The sequence below is a fragment of the Ostrea edulis genome, chromosome 2, assembly GCF_947568905.1.
Source record: "Ostrea edulis chromosome 2, xbOstEdul1.1, whole genome shotgun sequence".
Taxonomy (NCBI): Eukaryota; Metazoa; Mollusca; class Bivalvia; order Ostreida; family Ostreidae; genus Ostrea; species Ostrea edulis.
The window spans coordinates 26,111,739-26,131,484 of record NC_079165.1 but is presented as its reverse complement, the minus strand read 5'-3'; the positions used below and the strand labels follow the sequence as shown (position 1 = coordinate 26,131,484).

At 35.8% G+C, this 19,746-nt stretch overlaps 1 protein-coding gene across 2 annotated transcripts in view; it reads left to right on the top strand.

Moving 5' to 3' along the window:
• LOC125678925 (uncharacterized) overlaps positions 1-19,746 on the top strand; it is a 158,675-nt gene that overhangs the window by 126,868 nt on the left and 12,061 nt on the right. For both annotated transcript variants that reach the window (XM_056156520.1, XM_056156521.1), the window contains 6 exons: positions 901-982; positions 3,507-3,619; positions 6,399-6,513; positions 16,387-16,499; positions 16,626-16,707; positions 16,824-16,945. In XM_056156520.1, coding sequence (XP_056012495.1) covers positions 901-982; positions 3,507-3,619; positions 6,399-6,513; positions 16,387-16,499; positions 16,626-16,707; positions 16,824-16,945 — 627 coding nt within the window. The remainder of the gene's footprint in view (positions 1-900; positions 983-3,506; positions 3,620-6,398; positions 6,514-16,386; positions 16,500-16,625; positions 16,708-16,823; positions 16,946-19,746) is intronic.

The following is a 19,746-nucleotide window of genomic DNA, read 5'->3' as shown; positions in this document are numbered from 1 at the left end:
TTAAAAACTTGCGAATTCGTTATCACTTCCAGTGATGACCGGAAGTGACGGCAACGAACGAAACTGTAAAGACGAACATACAATTAATGGATCGATCATCCCTGAGTTTTTCACCCGATTATTTTTAGTCGGTTTTAAGATTATCCCGGCGTACTTTATTTTAAAACCGGAAATCGAACATATGTAAAACTTGTAATCAGAATGATTGATGTGATTTATTGAAATGATAAGAGGAGTGAATGGGCAACATGCAAGAGATAAAAGGGATATGTAGGGGTACCTTGATGAATAAGTCCTATAATAAAAGAATATTCCAACAAAAAGTTGAGATTCTTGACGGATTGTTTTTGACATCCGAAGTAAAATATTTCTGTCTCGTGTTGGCAACTCTGCCATTTTCTTCCAAGATGATTAGTTTGCCTGTCTGGTGAGGATTATTGTACCTATTGGGTGAGGATTATCTTGCATATGGGTTGAGGATTGATTTACCTGTCGGGTGAGGATTATTTTACCTGTCGGGTGAGGATCATCTCAACTTTAGGATAAGCATTATCTTGCATATGGGTTGAGGATTGATTTACCTGTTCGGTGAGGATTGATTTACCTGTCGGGTGAGTAGTATCTTAGCTGTCGGGTGAGGGTGATCTTACGTGTCGGTTGAGGGTGATCTTACCTGTCGGGTGAGGGTGATCTTACCTGTCGGGTGAGGGTGATCTTACGTGTCGGGTGAGGGTGATCTTACCTGTCGGGTGAGGGTGATCTTACCTGTCGGGTGAGGGTGATCTTACCTGTCGGGTGAGGGTGGTCTTACCTGTCGGGTGAGGATTTTAATACATGTAATGTGACGGTTATTTGCGATGAAGATAGTTCTACAACCTTCAAAGATTTAATGTATTTCAGGTCCAGTTAATGGTCAATGTAACATGCAGGGCGTTAGCGCGTGCATGTCAAGTGGACAACCTTCAACGGACAACCAGTGCGAGTGAGTACATGTAAAGTCTCAGAGCTCTGTCAGTGTATGTATGTCAGATGATGTCATCAATCGTTAAAATGGCCAACCTTATGAAAGTCTAGGTCACAGGATTTCCCAGTTCCAGCAGGTCAACTATGACGTGCTTCGGAATGTTTTGCATACATTAAGGCGAAAATTATACCACAGTACGCAAAACTGGAAAAACCCAATGTCTTACAACCACGGGCATCTAGGATTGATATTTTGACATATTTTCGAAACAAGTGAAAAGAAATCAGAATACCTGTGTACCTTGATTTAAGTGCTGACTTAAAACATTGCCTATCAGCAATTACAGGGAATACACGTGTAGTCTGATTCGAACTTATATTCAATTTTACAACAATTTTAGTTGTAATTAAAAAAATTAAAAACCTATGCTGGCATACTTTCTGTTCCCTAAAAGGTTATTTTTCTATAGATTATTCCGACATGCAAGATAATTAGGTTGACATGCCACATACATATCTCAAAATGCAACTTATGTTAACAGGCATGAAAAATGTGATCGCTTTTGAATAGGAATTTTTCCCCCCAAAAATATTAAGTTTGATCGATCCTCATGTGATGTTATAGGTTTTTGCAAATTTCTTTAATAGATTGAACTGTGCGCATGCTAGAAATATATCTATCAGTGGAATTTTATTCAATGGATAAGATAAAAAATCTGGTGAAGTATTGATAGTGAAAAGTTTATATTTTCTATAGATAATCAATTATTCATAATGAAAAAAAAAATTGACAAGGGCAATGCATGTTACTCTTATGCTGGTATTTCCTATAATGTATGTCTATTATATAATGATTTCCCTAATATCCACAGTTAATTCATACATATCTATACATTAGCAGTTTTTCTAAACTGTTCACATTAAAAAATTGAAATTGTCATTTTAATGAATTTTTATCTATTTTCATTATTCTGTTTTACGAAGATTTGCGATTTTCTGATGTTGATCTATACTTCTATTTTTTATGTCTGGCATCTTAATAAAGATGGCAACATATACATTTTCTTTGCTTATCAATTAAATTAAACTATAAACTATATTGAGTAAAAATTAATACAGTTTTTCCACTTTCAACCATAAATATTGCTAAGTCACACTAGGGTGGAGCTACCTTAAATATCACCAACGTGCAATATCCAGCACGCAACTTAATTATCTTAACATACAGCTTAATTACATTAACATACAAGTTATCTATGTTTAACATACAACTTATCTATGTCAACATACAACTTATCTATGTTTAACATACAACTTATCTATGTTTAACATACAACTTACCTATGTCAACCTACTATTTATCTATGTCAACGTACAACTTATCTATGTCAACATACAAATTATATATGTAAACATACAACTTATCTATCTTTAACATACAACTTATCTATGTCAACCTACTATTTATCTATGTCAACGTACAACTTATCTATGTCAACATACAACCTATCTATGTTAACTTTCAACTTAATTATTTATCTATGTCAACATACAACTTATTTATGTCAACATACAATCTATCTATATGGAACGCCATTGCTGCCTTATGTGGGTGTGTTTCATGATAAGGTGGTGTTTTTTCTTGATATGCTGTGGTTCTTTCATGATAAGGTGGTGCTCTTTTATTATGTGCTGTAGTTCTTTCATGATAAGGTGGTGTTTTTATATATTGTGCTTTTTTGTTATATGCTGTAGGTCTTTTATGTTAGGATGGTGACATTTCATTACAGCTGTGGTTTTATCCTAATGAGATGGTGCATTATCATGAAAGAACTACAGCATATAACGAAAAAGCACCACCTTATCATGAAAGAACAACAACATACAATAAAAAAGCACCACCTTATCATGAAAAAACCCCCACAACATATAATAAAAAAAACACCACCTTATCATGAAAGAACCACACCATATAATAAAAAAGCACCACCTTATCATGAAAGAACCACAACATTTAATAAAAAAGCACCACCTTATCATGAAAGAACCACAGCATATAACGAAAAAGCACCACCTTATGAAAAAACCACAACATATAATAAAAAGCACCACCTTATCATGAAAAAACCACAGCATATAATAAAAAAGCACCACCTTATCATGACAGAATCACAGCATATAATAAAAAGTACAATATCATCATGAAACACATCCACATAAGGCAGTTATGGCGTTCCATATATCTATGTTAACATACAATTTATCGTTGTCAACATACAGCTTATCTATGTCAACATACAACTTATCGGTGTCAACATAGAACTTATCTATGTTAACATACAACTTACAACGTAATTATGTAGACATGTATTTTTTTAAATGAATCGAACAAACAATATGTGGAACAACAGTTGACATTCACACAGTCATATACATATATATAGAATGTACCCATAATCTTTCATTTGTGATACGGCTAAAAGTCATACAAAATGTGATGTAATAAGAGTACGTTTGAAATAACTTACATGTTATTATTGTAGAATGTTCAGAACTTTACAGACCTGTCTGGAACCATTTAAAGCTGGATGCGAATCGGACTCCACCTTCCAAACAATGACTGCCGGATTTGCCCAACTAGGCCCGATATGCGACGGTATGTCTTTTTCCGTAGGCGCTCGCGTCATGGATAATGTAAATAAAGACTAAAGAGCTATCGAGGAAATTCGAACTATGATCGTGATATTTTCTCCCATTCCATGATGCGGATTTTTTGTTTTCTGTAATCTATTTTACATAATATTTATCAGTATGCTGTTAAAATTATTTCATAAACGTTTAAAAATTGACTTCACCCACCGTGTACTAAAAAGTGTGGTATAAATTTTCAAACGTTTATGAAATTAAATTTTAACAGCATACTAGTATATAATAAGCAAAACAGATTACAAAAAAAAAATAATAAAAAAAAAAATTGAAAATCACCATCATGGAGTGAAAAAAAAGTCACAATCATAGTCCGATTTTCCTCAATAGCTCTATAGTTGTTGTCAGTTCCTTTTTATGCACGTGCAGGTGTACGGGTATTGTTCCACACTAGTGGGCCCCCTTCCAGGTATCTGGCTTGTTGCACGCATGGCAGATCTCACCTCAGATCTTCATTTTTTCCGGTCATGAGGATCGGTAGTAGAGAAATTCCATTCTCATCGATCTTTCTCTGTCAGCTCTCTCCATGATAGCATTGGCCGACCAACTCTACGCATACAATGAACTTGTATATTGAAAGCGCACTTGACTGCATTGCTGGATCTGACAATATGGCCATACCAGCGGAGTCCCCTTTCCCTTAAGATGAGGACGAGGTCATCGATACCAAGCCGTCCCAGCAATTCAATTGAACCTACAGCAGCCATATCTTCAGACTTGATGTTGCAGATCTGTCTTATCATGGCCTTGTCATTGAGCTGTAGGCGATGGAGATTTGGCTTGGTCAGTGCCCAGCATAGCGCTCCGTACAGAAGTGTTATATCCTCGACCACGGGTCTTGCACAACATGTGTCGTGATGTCAGAACCGGTGGCAGCTCCTTGAATTTCTTCCAAGCAGCCTTCACACGCGTAGTGATTGCTAGGTCACAGCCACCAGCTGCGGAAAGCATGTCTCCGAAGTAGCAGAAGGAACCTACGACCTCCAACTTGTCCAGACCAACATGGACATCACTCTGCAGCCTGCCGTCAAGAGGGCGAGCCGTTCCCCTGCATCTTGAGCATCTAAAGTTAGGGTCCACAAAGAAGCGCATGAGTCCACTGCATTTCTTGTGCACCCAGTGCTTGCAGCCATTGCAGAAAATACTATTGCTGCCTACACCTGTACGACAGACAGCACACGGGAAGCTGCCTGAGTCCTGAAGTAGATGAAGACCTGTACTACAGATCATGATCTTGGTTTTGTCCTCATTCACTCTCAATCCTTTCCTTTCCATAGCTTCTTTCCAAGTAAGGAGCCTCTTGACACATCCATCCAATGAGTCAGTAATGATAACCAGGTCATCTGCATACAGATCCTCCCAGGGAACACGGTGCGAAATTCGCTGAAAGAGCCTCGAGCACGATGATGAAAGCAGAGGGCTGAGTACTGACCCCTGATGGACTCCGACCTTCACAGCAAACTCCTCACTGTAGCTGTCACCAACGCGAACACAGCTACGAGCATTGCCATACATACAATGCACCAGACGCACAATCCACTCTTCCACATTTTTGCAGTGCCCACTAGATCATCTTCCAAGTCTTTATTTTTACTATCTAGACCCAAGCGCCTATGCATTTTTCTCTTGTACATCCTAAATCAAAGGCACTGAAACTACTGAATAAGTGTGTAGATTCTGGTATTTAAGAGAAATATTAATTTACTTTGGCATTATTATTGTTACTTACAAAGCATTTCTCAATGTACAGTCCATTACAAATTTGACAAAAGGGAAAAATGGATGCTAGGTCATGTACATGACTGTACGTTTGTGTATAAAAGGTTTTCGTTGAATCCGCTTTCTGTGAAGTTGGGTTTGTCAAGTTTTACTATATACATCGGCCACAGCTAAATCAATGGTCAACGATTAGACTGGTTGCAAGACTGAATTGACATATAACCTCATAAAACATCAGGCTAGAATGGTTCCTTATCTTATCTCAGCGGGAGATAGCAGAAAGGTAGACTTGTTTTCAAAATCAGCTCATAGGTGGTGTGTATCCGGAGACGCGAAAACGAAAGTAGAAAATCTAACTGATGGCAAAAAAGATCGCCGCAGCTATGCTTATATCGCTTTTTTGATAAAACCACGTTATTTATCATCAAATTTATGATACATGAATCGTAGACACGATGCTAAATCATGAATTGGGGGATTCACGTGACTGCAGAAAAATTGAAAACGACAGATATGTCAATTGTCTTTGAATTACATCATTTATTTGTCATTTGAAGTAAAAAATATAACTTGATACAAGAAATAATGACCCAGATGTTTGAGGTACTTCCCAATAACTGAATTGATTATTGCATGTAAATCTATGTGTGAATTTTCCCCCAGGCGAGCGTTCGTTGATGAATTGTCTGCTTATTGATTCTGTGTTGGTCATAGCCATAATTCGTCACTTGTGATTCAGTGTATGTCTCTTGTGTCCCAATTCAGCATTTCAATGATATAAAGCATGCCGATGTAAAGTGTTGCAGTTCATACCCTTATGTATTTTCAAAAATGAAGTTTATTTCTAATATTTACATTCTACTTTCATTTCTGGCGGAATTCTTAGCCATGCAAATAGACGTACTATATTTATCTGTATTAACCTTCAGCTAGGCATCACGAAATATGATTTTATGCATTTATTTACATCTCTGTTAGCATAGTTAAGATGGCAGAATTGATTTATTTAGGTTCGTCTGGTTCTTCTGGTGGTGATGGACAATGTGACATGGTAGGAGTTGGTAAATGTATGGAGGGTGTTCAGTTACCTTCACCTGACACAAAAGATCTGCAGACGGCATGCGCGTAAGTGTAGCAGATGTTTTTATTGAAATGACCCCCCCCCTCTCTCTCTCTGACCAAGTTTATGGACAATAAAAAATGGCCATCTGTAAGTCTTCTGTTGGCCTTTCAACATTTTGCATCTTTTTTAAGAACAACTGAACTCATTTCATCCGAACTGATCACATCGTATCATTAAATACAGGAGATTCAAATTTGTTCATATTAAGAGCCATGTCCTCGTTCTAGTGGAGATGATTCAGAAAAAAGTGACAATAGGGTGGTGTGTTTGATGATTTTCTTTGCAAGAACTACAATGGGTGGGGTGGTCACGATTTTTCAAAGGAATGGTCCGAGAAACTCCTCGAAAATCTTGTCAAGAAGTAGAAGGGTCCAAGATATCAAAATGATTTGTTAGCATCCTTTCAATATATTTACACCGTGATTCATGGGGATAGAATGGGGCCGCATGATGGGTTCAAATTGTTACAGAAAATTCATTGAAAATATCCTCATTAAGAACCGAATTGGTACAATATGTTAAATTTAAATGCAAACATCCTCATTTTGTTTAAGGGGGGGGGAGTAGGGTTCCACCCGTATAAATAACTTTTTGGGGAAAGAAAACTTAACATTTTCTTCTTCTTAAGAACCACGATGGTACAATCTATAAACTTGATAAACACAGGTTTTGTTTGTATAGAATAGAATAAGTATAAGAATTCAAGTTGCTTTGGCTAGGTTGGGGGTAACAGTGGGGTTTAAAGATGTACATATACATAGCGTCGGATCTAGACTAATAGAAGGTACGGGGTGAAATAAATAAGGATATAAAAATACACTAAGAATGACCAACTGAAATAATCGAATCTGATGTCTTTTCTAAGATTTTATCTAGCGTTAGATTTAGTTAGCTCAGTTCAACCTTGAGGCTCGTTCCGATCAGACTTTTGTATTGCACCATATTACACTCGATCATTTCAATATGTAGACGTTTTGCTTGTTATCAGCTGTTGTAGTTTGATTTTAGTGTTAGTTTGCATTTTTATTAGTTTTCATTTTTATGTAAATATTCCATTGTTCTGAAGAAGGGACAGGTTGTCCTGAAAATTTGACAATTCGATATTGCTAGAAACGATGAACGGTATGTGAACAGTCTGCACGGTTTGCAAGAAACGGCATGCTTTGATTTTTCCGGCATTATTCGATTCTTCCTGGGATGGTTTATACATGAAATAATATCAATACAGTAATAATGTTTTTAATTCTTTATTTAAAAAGTTGAGAAATAAATCATTATGACCAATTTTGTAAGGATTATTCATGTCCGATGTGGTAAATTGCTCTATTTTAATCATCAATGAGTACACAAAAGCAAATGAATATAATAAATCAAAACTTTCATTTTACTTATTCAAAATTCACTGACTTATTAAGGCAGGTGACAAAACACATCGAAAAATAAATCTAAATGAATATTTTAACTTCGTAAATAGAAGAAAAAGGATTGAAAAATTAAATAGTCACGGAATGCTGATTAATTCGACTTGCATAATAATTGATTATATTTATTCTCTATTAGATTAATTCAAACTGAAAATCAAATTGGTTGCGACTGTTTTGTTATATTCTAGTACACATTCAAGGAAAAAATCAGCTGAAAGACAGAAATTGAATAAGATATACATTTCTATGTAGTATATATGACAACAGACAAAATAAAAGAAGAAAAAAAAACAATCTCGTCAGGCATGCGCAAGACTGAAACATAATTCCGGGATGGAGAAGGAGGGCAATAACACTGGCTAGTAGACACGAATTTGTCACCTTGGATCAGAAGGAAAAATACAATAAAAATATATTAGATAACTAAATTAAATAGATATGAAAATAATAATGAGACTAACTAATTATCAAAAGTAAACCAACAGATTTCTAGTATTTGGAATCGAGATTTCATTCAGCTACACTCTAACATTAGATTAATGAAAATAATAATGACTAACTAATTATCAAAAGTAAACCAACAGATTTCTAGTATTTGGAATCGAGATTTCATTCAGATACACTCTAACATTAGATTAATGAAAATAATAATGACTAACTAATTATCAAAAGTAAACCAACAGATTTCTAGTATTTCGATCCGAGATTTCATTCAGAATTACAACTACACTCTAACATTAGATAGATAAAAATGATTCGAGCAATATCTGTCCGCTTAATTTGTCTAGGAATTTTGTACATTATAGATGTCGGACACGGTATTGGGGCTTGAGTTGTAATGTCGAGAAAGTGTCAAAGGAAACCTAATTCCTTAATCTAACAATAGCAATTTGACGTCAAATACATTTGAGTTTTAAACAATGACTAGATATTGATATCACTGATATGTTGTTTGTAATTTAGATCGGCAAGTTCTTATGGACATCAAATCAAGATTCATGTAATTATTTAGAATTTTGCATTCATTTAGAGACGTCTAAAATTAATATCTCGTCACCCAGAGAGACAGCTGTGTACTCGGATGGGGGCGAGATTCAATGATTGCGAAATTAAAGTCTCGCGAAAAGTAATGGATTTATGATTATTGAAGAGTACAGAGACAATGCAGGATTTTCACCAGGTTTCTTTTAACCCAGGTGTAATACCTGCTGCATTGTTTATTTTCATGAACCATTAACCAAAGGAGTTGCAAAACATGTTAGGCCTAATGAAGATGAATTGTTCTCATAAATAACTCCAAATGTCATTTAAGTCGATGTGAAATCCTTCGTATCAAAACTTTTAAGAACGTTAATATCTTATTTTAATATGAAAAAAGTTTGAGGTCAGTTATTCAAATTAATATGTCACAAATGACCCAGAGTAATTTCAAGGGATTACCCACACGATTTTACATAGGAAACATACAACTCAATGTGTCATTCCTATCTAATTTTTAAAAATATTAATTAGAATCCAAACGTAAGCAATGGGAACAGATACTAAAAATTATATTTCGTATTTCACATTTTACACTAATTCAATAAAATATCAGGCTTAATAATTACAAAGAGAGTGTAATATCACAGGAATTACCAAGAGAGTATAATATTACAGGAATTACAAAGAGAGTGTAATATCACAGGAATTACCAAGAGAGTGTGATATCACAGGAATTAGAAAGAGAGTGTAATATCACAGGAATTAGAAAGAGAGTGTGATATCACAGGAATTACCAAGAGAGTGTAATATCACAGTATTTTATGAAAAGAGAGAGTAATATCACAGTAATTATAAAGAGAGTGTAATATCACAGTAATTATAAAGAGAGAGTAATATTACAGTAATTATAAAGAGAGAGTAATATCACAGGAATTATAAAGAGAGAGAGTAATATCACAGTAATTATAAAGAGAGTGTAATATCACAGTAATTATAAAGAGAGAGTAATATCACAGTAATTATAAAGAGAGTGTAATATCACAGTAATTATAAAGAGAGTGTAATATCACAGTAATTATAAAGAGAGAGTAATATTACAGTAATTATAAAGAGAGAGTAATATCACAGGAATTATAAAGAGAGAGAGTAATATCACAGGAATTACAAAGAGTGTGTGATATCACAGGAATTACCAAGAGAGTGTAATATCACAGTATTTTATGAAAAGAGAGAGTAATATCACAGTAATTATAAAGAGAGTGTAATATCACAGTAATTATAAAGAGAGAGTAATATTACAGTAATTATAAAGAGAGAGTAATATCACAGGAATTATAAAGAGAGAGAGTAATATCACAGGAATTACAAAGAGTGTGTGATATCACAGGAATAATAAAGAGAGTGTGATATTACAGGAATAATAAAGAGAGTGTGATATTACAGGAATTATAAAGAGAGTGTAATATCACAGGAATTACAAAGAGAGTGTGATATCACAGGAATTACCAAGAGAGTGTAATATCACAGTATTTTATGAAAAGAGAGAGTAATATCACAGTAATTATAAAGAGAGTGTAATATCACAGTAATTATAAAGAGAGAGTAATATTACAGTAATTATAAAGAGAGAGTAATATCACAGGAATTATAAAGAGAGAGAGTAATATCACAGGAATTACAAAGAGTGTGTGATATCACAGGAATAATAAAGAGAGTGTGATATTACAGGAATAATAAAGAGAGTGTGATATTACAGGAATAATAAAGAGAGTGTGATATCACAGGAATAATAAAGAGAGTGTGATATTACAGGAATTATAAAGAGAGTTTAATATCACAGGAATTAGAAAGAGAGTGTAATATCACAGGAATTAGAAAGAGAGTGTAATATCACAGGAATTACAAAGAGAGTGTAATATCACATGAATTACCAAGAGAGTGTAATATCACAGTATTTTATGAAAAGAGAGAGTAATATCACAGTAATTATAAAGAGAGTGTAATATCACAGTAATTATAAAGAGAGAGTAATATTACAGTAATTATAAAGAGAGAGTAATATCACAGTAATTATAAAGAGAGTGTAATATCACAGTAATTATAAAGAGAGAGTAATATTACAGTAATTATAAAGAGAGAGTAATATCACAGGAATTATAAAGAGAGAGAGAGTAATATCACAGGAATTACAAAGAGTGTGTGATATCACAGGAATAATAAAGAGAGTGTGATATTACAGGAATAATAAAGAGAGTGTGATATTACAGGAATAATAAAGAGAGTGTGATATCACAGGAATAATAAAGAGAGTGTGATATCACAGGAATAATAAAGAGAGTGTGATATTACAGGAATTATAAAGAGAGTGTAATATCACAGGAATTACAAAGAGAGTGTGATATCACAGGAATAATAAAGAGAGTGTGATATCACAAGAATTACAAAAAGAGTATAGTATCACAGAAATTATAAAGAGAGAGAGTTTAATGTCGCAGTTACATGTATATCAGTCAGTCTTATCCTATTTATATACAGTAATCATTCAATACATTTTTCAGGTTTGCAATTAAATTGATCTCGAACGTAACGGATATAATTTTTTATTTAAATGTTTGTGCCATTGTCTTTCAATATTTCATGGATTATGAAATCATTTTTGAGGATTGTCCTTGTTTAGATCAAGCTGTTATGAAGCATTAAACTTACTTAATGGTGTTGAGTTTATTGAGCAACCTAACAAGTGCCCGTTTAGAAATTTGTTTAGATGAGCGGATTATTGTCTTTCTCACGATCCTCAGCACTTTCCTGACCAGGACAGTGAACTCAATACTATTGTTACGGTGTAATCGGTTACACTTCAGATTGTGTTTATATCAGACACCGGGGTTTACAGAGACTCTGTCTCTGAAACTTTTCGTTTGAACTTTAGGCCGTGATGGAATATTAAATACATATTTTGGAAAGAAAAATAGCTATGGTGTATAAAAGAATATGGTGTTCAAATACAATGACTGTTTTATTAGGTCACCTGAATTCATTCAGGTGACCTATTGCTATCTGTTTTTGTCCGTCGTCGTGCGTCGTGCGTTAACATTTGAACATTTTCAGCTTCTTCTCTGAAACCCCTGAACCAATTTCAACCAATTTTGGCATATAGCATCTGTGGGTGGAGGGGAACAAAAATTGTGAAATTCGTGGTCCCTGCCACCCTGGGGCCTGAGGGGTGGGGCAAAAACCATCAAAATGAGTGTAATTTAAAAAAAATCTTCTTCTTTACTCCTGGACATCAAGAAGCCAAACTGTGGGCATAATTATAATGAGCGTTGAGCCCTCTACCAAAATTGTGAAATTCATGGCCCCTGGGACAGGGGTTCTTGTGTTAGGGTGGGGCTCTATTGGTCATATAGTGAAAATGTAGAAATTCTTTGAAAATCTTCTCTGTCTCTGGGTATTAAGTAGACAAACTAATAGCATGGTAATGATGAGCAAGGATACCTCTTTGTACCCCCCGCAACAAGTTGTGGGGGGGGGGTATACTGGAATCGGGTTGTCCGTCTGTCCGTCCGTCCGTCCGTCTGTAGACGCAATGGTTTCCGGGCTCTAAAGCATTATCCTTTCCACCTACCGTCACCATATCATATATATGGACTACCCATGGGATGAAGATGTTCCCTATCGATTTTGGGGTCAAAAGGTCAAAGGTCAAGCACACTGGACATCGAAGTAGCAATATGGTTTCCGGGCTCTAAAGTGTTATCCTTTCCACCTACAGTCACCATATCATACATATGGACTACCCATGGGATGAAGATGTTCCCTATTGATTTTGGGGTCAAAAGGTCAAAGGTCAAGCGCACTGGACATTGAAGTAGCAATATGGTTTCCGGGCTCTAAAGCGTTATCCTTTCCACCTACAGTCACCATATCATATATATGGACTACCCATGGGATGAAGATGATCCCTATCGATTTTGGGGTCAAAAGGTCAAAGGTCACGCGCACTGGACATTGAAGTAGCAATATGGTTTCCGGGCTCTAAAGCATTATCCTTTCCACCTACAGTCACCATATCATATATATGGACTACCCATGGGATGAAGATGATCCCTATCGATTTTGGGGTCAAAAGGTCAAAGGTCACGCGCACTGGACATTGAAGTAGCAATATAGTTTCCGGGCTCTAAAGCGTTATCCTTTCCACCTACAGTCACCATATCTTATATATGGACTACCCATGGGATGAAGATGATCCCTATCGATTTTGGGGTCAAAAGGTCAAAGGTCACGCGCACTGGACATCGAAGTAGCAACACTCAGAAAAGAGGTAGTTTATACCTATTACCAACACCCTTTGGGAGATTGGGGTAAGCGGGGGGTATTCTTAGTGAGCATTGCTCACAGTACCTCTTGTTAAAAATTGTGAAATTCATGGTCCCTGGATCAGGGGTTCTGGTGCTAGGGTGGGGCTCTATAAGTCATATAGTGAAAATGCATTATTTCTTTGAAAATCTTCTTCTCTGTCCTTGGGTACTAAGTAGACAAACCAATAGCATGGTTATGATGAGCAAGGATGCCTCTTTCAAAATTGTGAAATTCATGGCCCCTGGGTTAGGGGTTCTGGTATTAGGGTGGGGCCCTATTGATCATATAGTGAAAATGCATTTTATTTCTTTGAAAATCTTCTCCTCTGCTGCTGGGTATTAAGTAGACAAACTAATAGTATGATAATGATGATCAAGGATGCTTCTTTCAAAACTGAAATTTATGGCCCCTGGGTCAGGGGTTCTGGTGCAAAGGCGGGGCTGACCACATAGCTATTCAATGTTTCTTCCATCCAAAAGTAAAATTCTTATATTTAAACACAAACCTAATTCAAACATTGGAAGGTTGTTACATGATACTCAGGTGACCTATAAGGCCCCTGGGCCTCTTGTTCAATTCCTTTTCTTAAAAATGATTATGTGAACGGTTTTAGATTCAGTTAAGTCTCGAGCAGGAGAAGAAGAACAATGAGTGGTTGAACACGTGCTTGTATTTTATTTTTTTTAAAAATAGAAATTGCATAATCACTCTTTACTATCGTAACTTTTCACACATAACTACTGGTGACAGACTATTGAAACGTTGAAAGTACAGCTTATTATAGTCCTTGACTAGTTTTGGTGACTAAACTCACAATATAAAGAAATAAAAATACTACTACTAAATAAGAATGTACACTAGTAAGTACGTTGAAAGATCACGATAATGGCATCTCAGAGTCATAATATGTCATTCATTTACCAGAGGGTTCGTCACGCATACTTCACTTGCACCGCTGTCGGCACCTGGAAAATAGTTAGAGGACTATTACATGGCAATTTATTGTTGAAAAATATTGACTCACTGCCTTTATAGGGGTCTGTTTTAGTTACAATTTAAGATGTTTTTCAAGAGATCATTGACCGCTGGCTAGAAAACGATCTAGGTAGCTAAGTGGTTTCCGAAAGTTCCGTGTTCGATTGTCAATTCTGTCATTGCGTCAAACTTAAGACGTCTAAGATCGGTAGTGATCGTTCCTTCGCCAAACGTCCGGCATTTAAAGTGAAAGTCACGAGTTTTCCCGATCGATGTGACCTTAACAACGTAGGTCTCATGTGATGGACAGACTCCGGGTAGGCGATAGGATGAAGAACACTTCCTTGAGGATCATGCATTATACTAAGTGAAAATTTGTGGCCATTCATTTAGAGCTGATGAACTTCTCTATATGAATGAACAATTCTGAAATGGAACGTGAAACAAGTATAAACAAATAAAAACACCATTTATCATTGATACCATAACTTGATATTGAAGTTCACCATGGGATTTGACCTACTTTCCAATGTCTTGACTATTGCAAAATAGCGACTTTTGACGCCAGCATACTTCATGAAGCACGTTATATTAATTCTTTTTATGTACTTTCTACTTTCATTCTGTCAGAATTCCTAGTGTCTAGAATAGACAAACTATATTTATGCGTATGTTTAAACGACAACGCATTGATGAGAAAATGACTATCATTACAAATTGTAGAGAATGTAAAGCAAAAACCCATTGGAAATGTAAATCAGAAACCACTGGGGAAAATTCATCATTATTACCACAAAGTATTTTTGGATAAATTTGGGTTTCAAGTTTTTAGGTCTCCTGAGTCACTGAAGTTACCTATGAAATCAAGTGCACACAAACTACGACATCAAGTACACACGAACCATGAGATCAAGTGCACACAAACCATGACGTCAAATACACACAAACCATGAGATCAAGTGCACACAAACAACGACATCAAGTGCCAACAAACCATGACTTCAAATACACACAAACCATGACGCCAAGTGCACACAAACCATGACGTCAATTCCACACAAACTATGAAATCAAGTGCACACAAACCATGACATCAAGTGCACTTAAACCATGACGTCAAGTGCACATAAACCATGACGTTAATTGCACACAAACTATGACGTCAAGTGCACACAAACCATGACGTCAAGTATACACAAACACTAACATCAAGTACACACAATCCATGTCATCAAGTGCAAACAAATCATGACCTTTAGTCCACACAAACCATAACGTCAAGTGCACACAAACCATGACGTCAAGTACACAGAAACCATGAAATCAAGTGTACAAAACACCACGACATGAAGTACACACAAACCACAACATCAAGTGCACACAAACCACGACATCATGTACACACAAACCACGACATCAAGTCCACACAAACCATGACACCAAGCGCACACAAACAATGACTTCAAGTGCACACAAACCACGCCATCAAGTAAAATCGGAACTCCTCGAATGTCCCGCGCACTCGCCAAGTGCAAACAAACCATGACCTTTAGTCCACACAAACCATGACATCAATTGCACACAAACCAAGACGTCAAGTACACACAAACCCTGACATCAAGTGTACACAAACAATGACATCAAGTGCACACAAACCATGGCGACAGTACATACAAACCACGACATCAAGTGCACACAAACCATGACGTCAAGTGCACAAAAACCATAACGTCAAGTGCACACAAACCAGAAGATGAAGATGCTTCACAGGTAGCTTTGTTATCAAGAGAAGAACCCTATCGAATTTGGGGCCAAAAAGTCAAAGACACATGGCTATGGAATGTCATACAAAAAGCTTTTAAACTATCTACAGGCCACATGTTTTGCTGGATTGATTTGATACTTCTCATGTAGTTTGTTTCAAGAGAGGAAGAACCCCGTTGAATATGGGATGACTAGATCAAAGTTCAAGGTCATTATGGGAGTTTATAGAAAAAGTTGAGAGACACTCATTGCAAGGGGATAAGCCCTACCTTGCAGAGCTTTTCTTTCTATAAACACAAAACTTTGATCCAGTGAAAATGAATGATTGAGAAGTATAATGTGTACAGCAGTGTTTTTCTCTCGTTACAGATCGTTTAATGAGGTACTAACGTGTATTAAGCGATATGAAAGTGATTGTGCATCACTACAGGCCTTCCAGCAAGCCAAAGGAGTTATTGACGCTGTAGCACCATATTGTGCCGGTAAGATATCTTGTCTCATTCATGAAATAACAAAATATTGAATATCATATATATATATATATATATATATATATATATATATCAGGCAGAGTGCTGTGAAGTAATTTGTGTCTGAAACAATTACAGGTGGTGCAGCCTGCAATTCAATGAAATGCTTTACCGATGCTGGACTTGACATCAGTAGCAATAGTATGCCCAACATCACCTGGTAAAATTTTCAATACTGCTTTTTATTATATTTTGCTGTTTTGGATCAATATGACCTAATAAAACACGAAGAATGTGCATGAGACCTAGAAATTTACAACGGGCATTTGTTTTCAGTGATGTTATCCAACAAGTAAAGACCTGTATGGACTTGCTGAGCACTGCATGCGAAGGAAACGCATTATACCCAACTCTTGTCCAGGCTATTCAGAAAGGAGAACAGGCTTGCAGTCAGAAAGGTAAGGAAATGCATTATACCCAACTCTCGTCCAGTCTTTTGAGACAGTAGAGAAGGCCTGCAGTCAGAAAGGTCCCCAATGTAACAACAGCCAGCAGTCTTACGAGTGTATCGAAACATTCAGTACATAGATTACGAAGTTCAAGGACATACAATTCCCAAATAATTTTTGCGCTGAAATTTTATAAAACTCTTTGTAAATGTTTTAATGTTTTTAAAACTATATTTTAAATCCTTGAAATTTTCATATAAAACCACCATTATTTTTGCATTAATCACATTTTAATCACCGGCATTTACAGGTTTTCCAGAATCAATACACGAATACTTGCGAAGAGAAGTCGATCAAGGCTCTCGACTTCTCTAAAGAGAATGCCTTTAACATGAAAATTTAAGTCTAAATCATAAAAGCAAGCTCAGGATTCTGGAGAAAAGTATATATTATACAAATATAGCCCTTTCTGACATGAGATCGATCCATAGATATATCGACTTCACAGAAAAGCATATCTACCGAGCACGAATGCTTGACAAAATTAGGGAACATCAATTGCATTTTTTCTCTGTTTTTAACTTAGAGATTAAAAAACATACTAAGCTGTTTTAATTTCAGTGTGGGTTCTTTATACTGATAGAGTAATTTTATGAAACATGTAATGAATAGACCATCTTCCCATTTCAGGAAATTATAACAATTTATTAATAAATTCAATTCCCTAATCTATTATTAAAAAGTACAGGTCAATACGAGTTTTTTTATGTTTATAATTAGAAAGACCGGAAAAAGAATTTGATTGGTTGGAATGACATACGTCAGCGAATCACATTCATTGTTGCATGTAGCAAAATTTCCCTAATACTAGTATATTATTAGAAAGTACAGGTCAATCAGAGGTTTTTTTTAAAATGTTTATAATTAGAAAGACCCAGTCAATCCGCATTTCTATACTATGACACGTGATATCAAACGAACCAATGGTGAAGTGCATTACCATACATAAAAATAATAGTAAGATTTATCTATTGTAAATTTAACATCTTGCCTTCAGTGAAAAGTGGAGATAACGAACAGTGATCAATATCATAACACCTAGCTATAAGGAACATAAAATAAAGAGTTGGGCAAGCATGGTGAGATCAAGTACCTAGGAGTGGTACGCATCCCCTGTCGACGGGTCACACCCGCCGTGCACCTTAAGACTTGATCAGGTAAACGGAGTTATCTGTAGTCGAAATTAGTGTGCCAAGAACGGCCTAACAATCGGTTTGAAACATATCAGGCAGATTTGACCAAATGATAGATTGTATGTGCAAACTAGATAATAACTTGTTTGTCAGTTGCCTACCTCTCGATTTAATAACTGATTATACATAGAACAAGGTCTTTCGTATCGAATCAGCTGAGATATATTAACGTCATATGCAGGTGATAATGGAATATTGCTACATAAATATGGGAAGTTCACGGTGGAGAAATAATCCCGTTTGTCATAATGTTGCCAGTTTATGAAAAGTTTAAACTTTATTTTACCACGATTAACAAATAAGTTCTACAACTTCTATTAATGTTTCTTGTCGGATCAGATGTTGTCGTGAAGGGTTATTGATGTGGGAGGAAAATGGAGTACCCGGAGGAAACCCATGTGTCCAAATGGGCGACCACAATACCCTATCACACAGTAGTTGTCAGTGTAGACATAGGAGTTGTCAGTTTGCCGTTAATATCCACATCTAAGTACGAATCAGATGTGGAGGACTCTGTGGTTTCTTTTATGTCGAGTTCACAGGGATATATCGTATCGATATTCTAGTATGTTCAAATGAAGGTCACCTTTCTCGAAGGGGAGATAATAGTGAAATAGCGAAAGTACACTAACAAATAAATATCTTTTCCCGAACCAGTGTGCCAATTTCAACAAATCTTTGCCAAAATCTTGCCTAGGTGAAGGGAATTCAAGTTTGTGCAAATGAAGGGTCATGCTCCCTTAAAGGGGGAGGGGATGATGAAAATGCAAAAATAGGATGGGATGATTTAAAAACTTCTCAAGAATCATTTTGCCAGAAAAGTTGAAATCTATATGAAAGCTTCTTAACATAGTGCAGTTTCAAGCTGTTGAAATCATGTACCCCCAGGAGTAGGGTGGAGCAACAATAGGGATCAAATTTTAGATGCGAAGATTTAGGGAAAACTTTTAAAATCTTCTCAAAACCCACAGGGTCAGAAAAATTGAAAGTTTTCTGAAAGCTACCTGATATAGTGCAGATTCAAGTTTGTTAAAAGCATGTATCTCTGGGATAGAGTGAGGCCACAATAGGGGATCAAAGTGTTATATGCTGATACATGTACATGTATATATAGAAAGTATTTTAAAATATATCTTGAACTATTTAAACTAGAGCTTTCATATTTCATTTAAACATTGCTTACGGCAAGACCTTTCATTTGATCCAATTATGTGTTTTCTTGACCTGGAAGTTGACTTACTTTTAATAAAATTCTCAATATGTCCTGAACTATCTAAGATACATTTTTCACAATTTGTATATAAACTTCTGGTTGGGAGACCTTTCATTTCATATCATGCTATTTGACATTGTGACGTTGAACTCTGAGTTTGACCTACTTTTAAGAAAACCTAACCTATTAAGTATATCAGGAACTATTTTAGGTAGGACTTTCATATTCTGTATAGAAATGTTTATGTAAGACATTGTGACATAATGGTGTTTGATCTTTTAACATTGGAGTTTGACCTACTGTAAGAAAGACCAGACCTATTTAATATCTCATGAACTATTTAA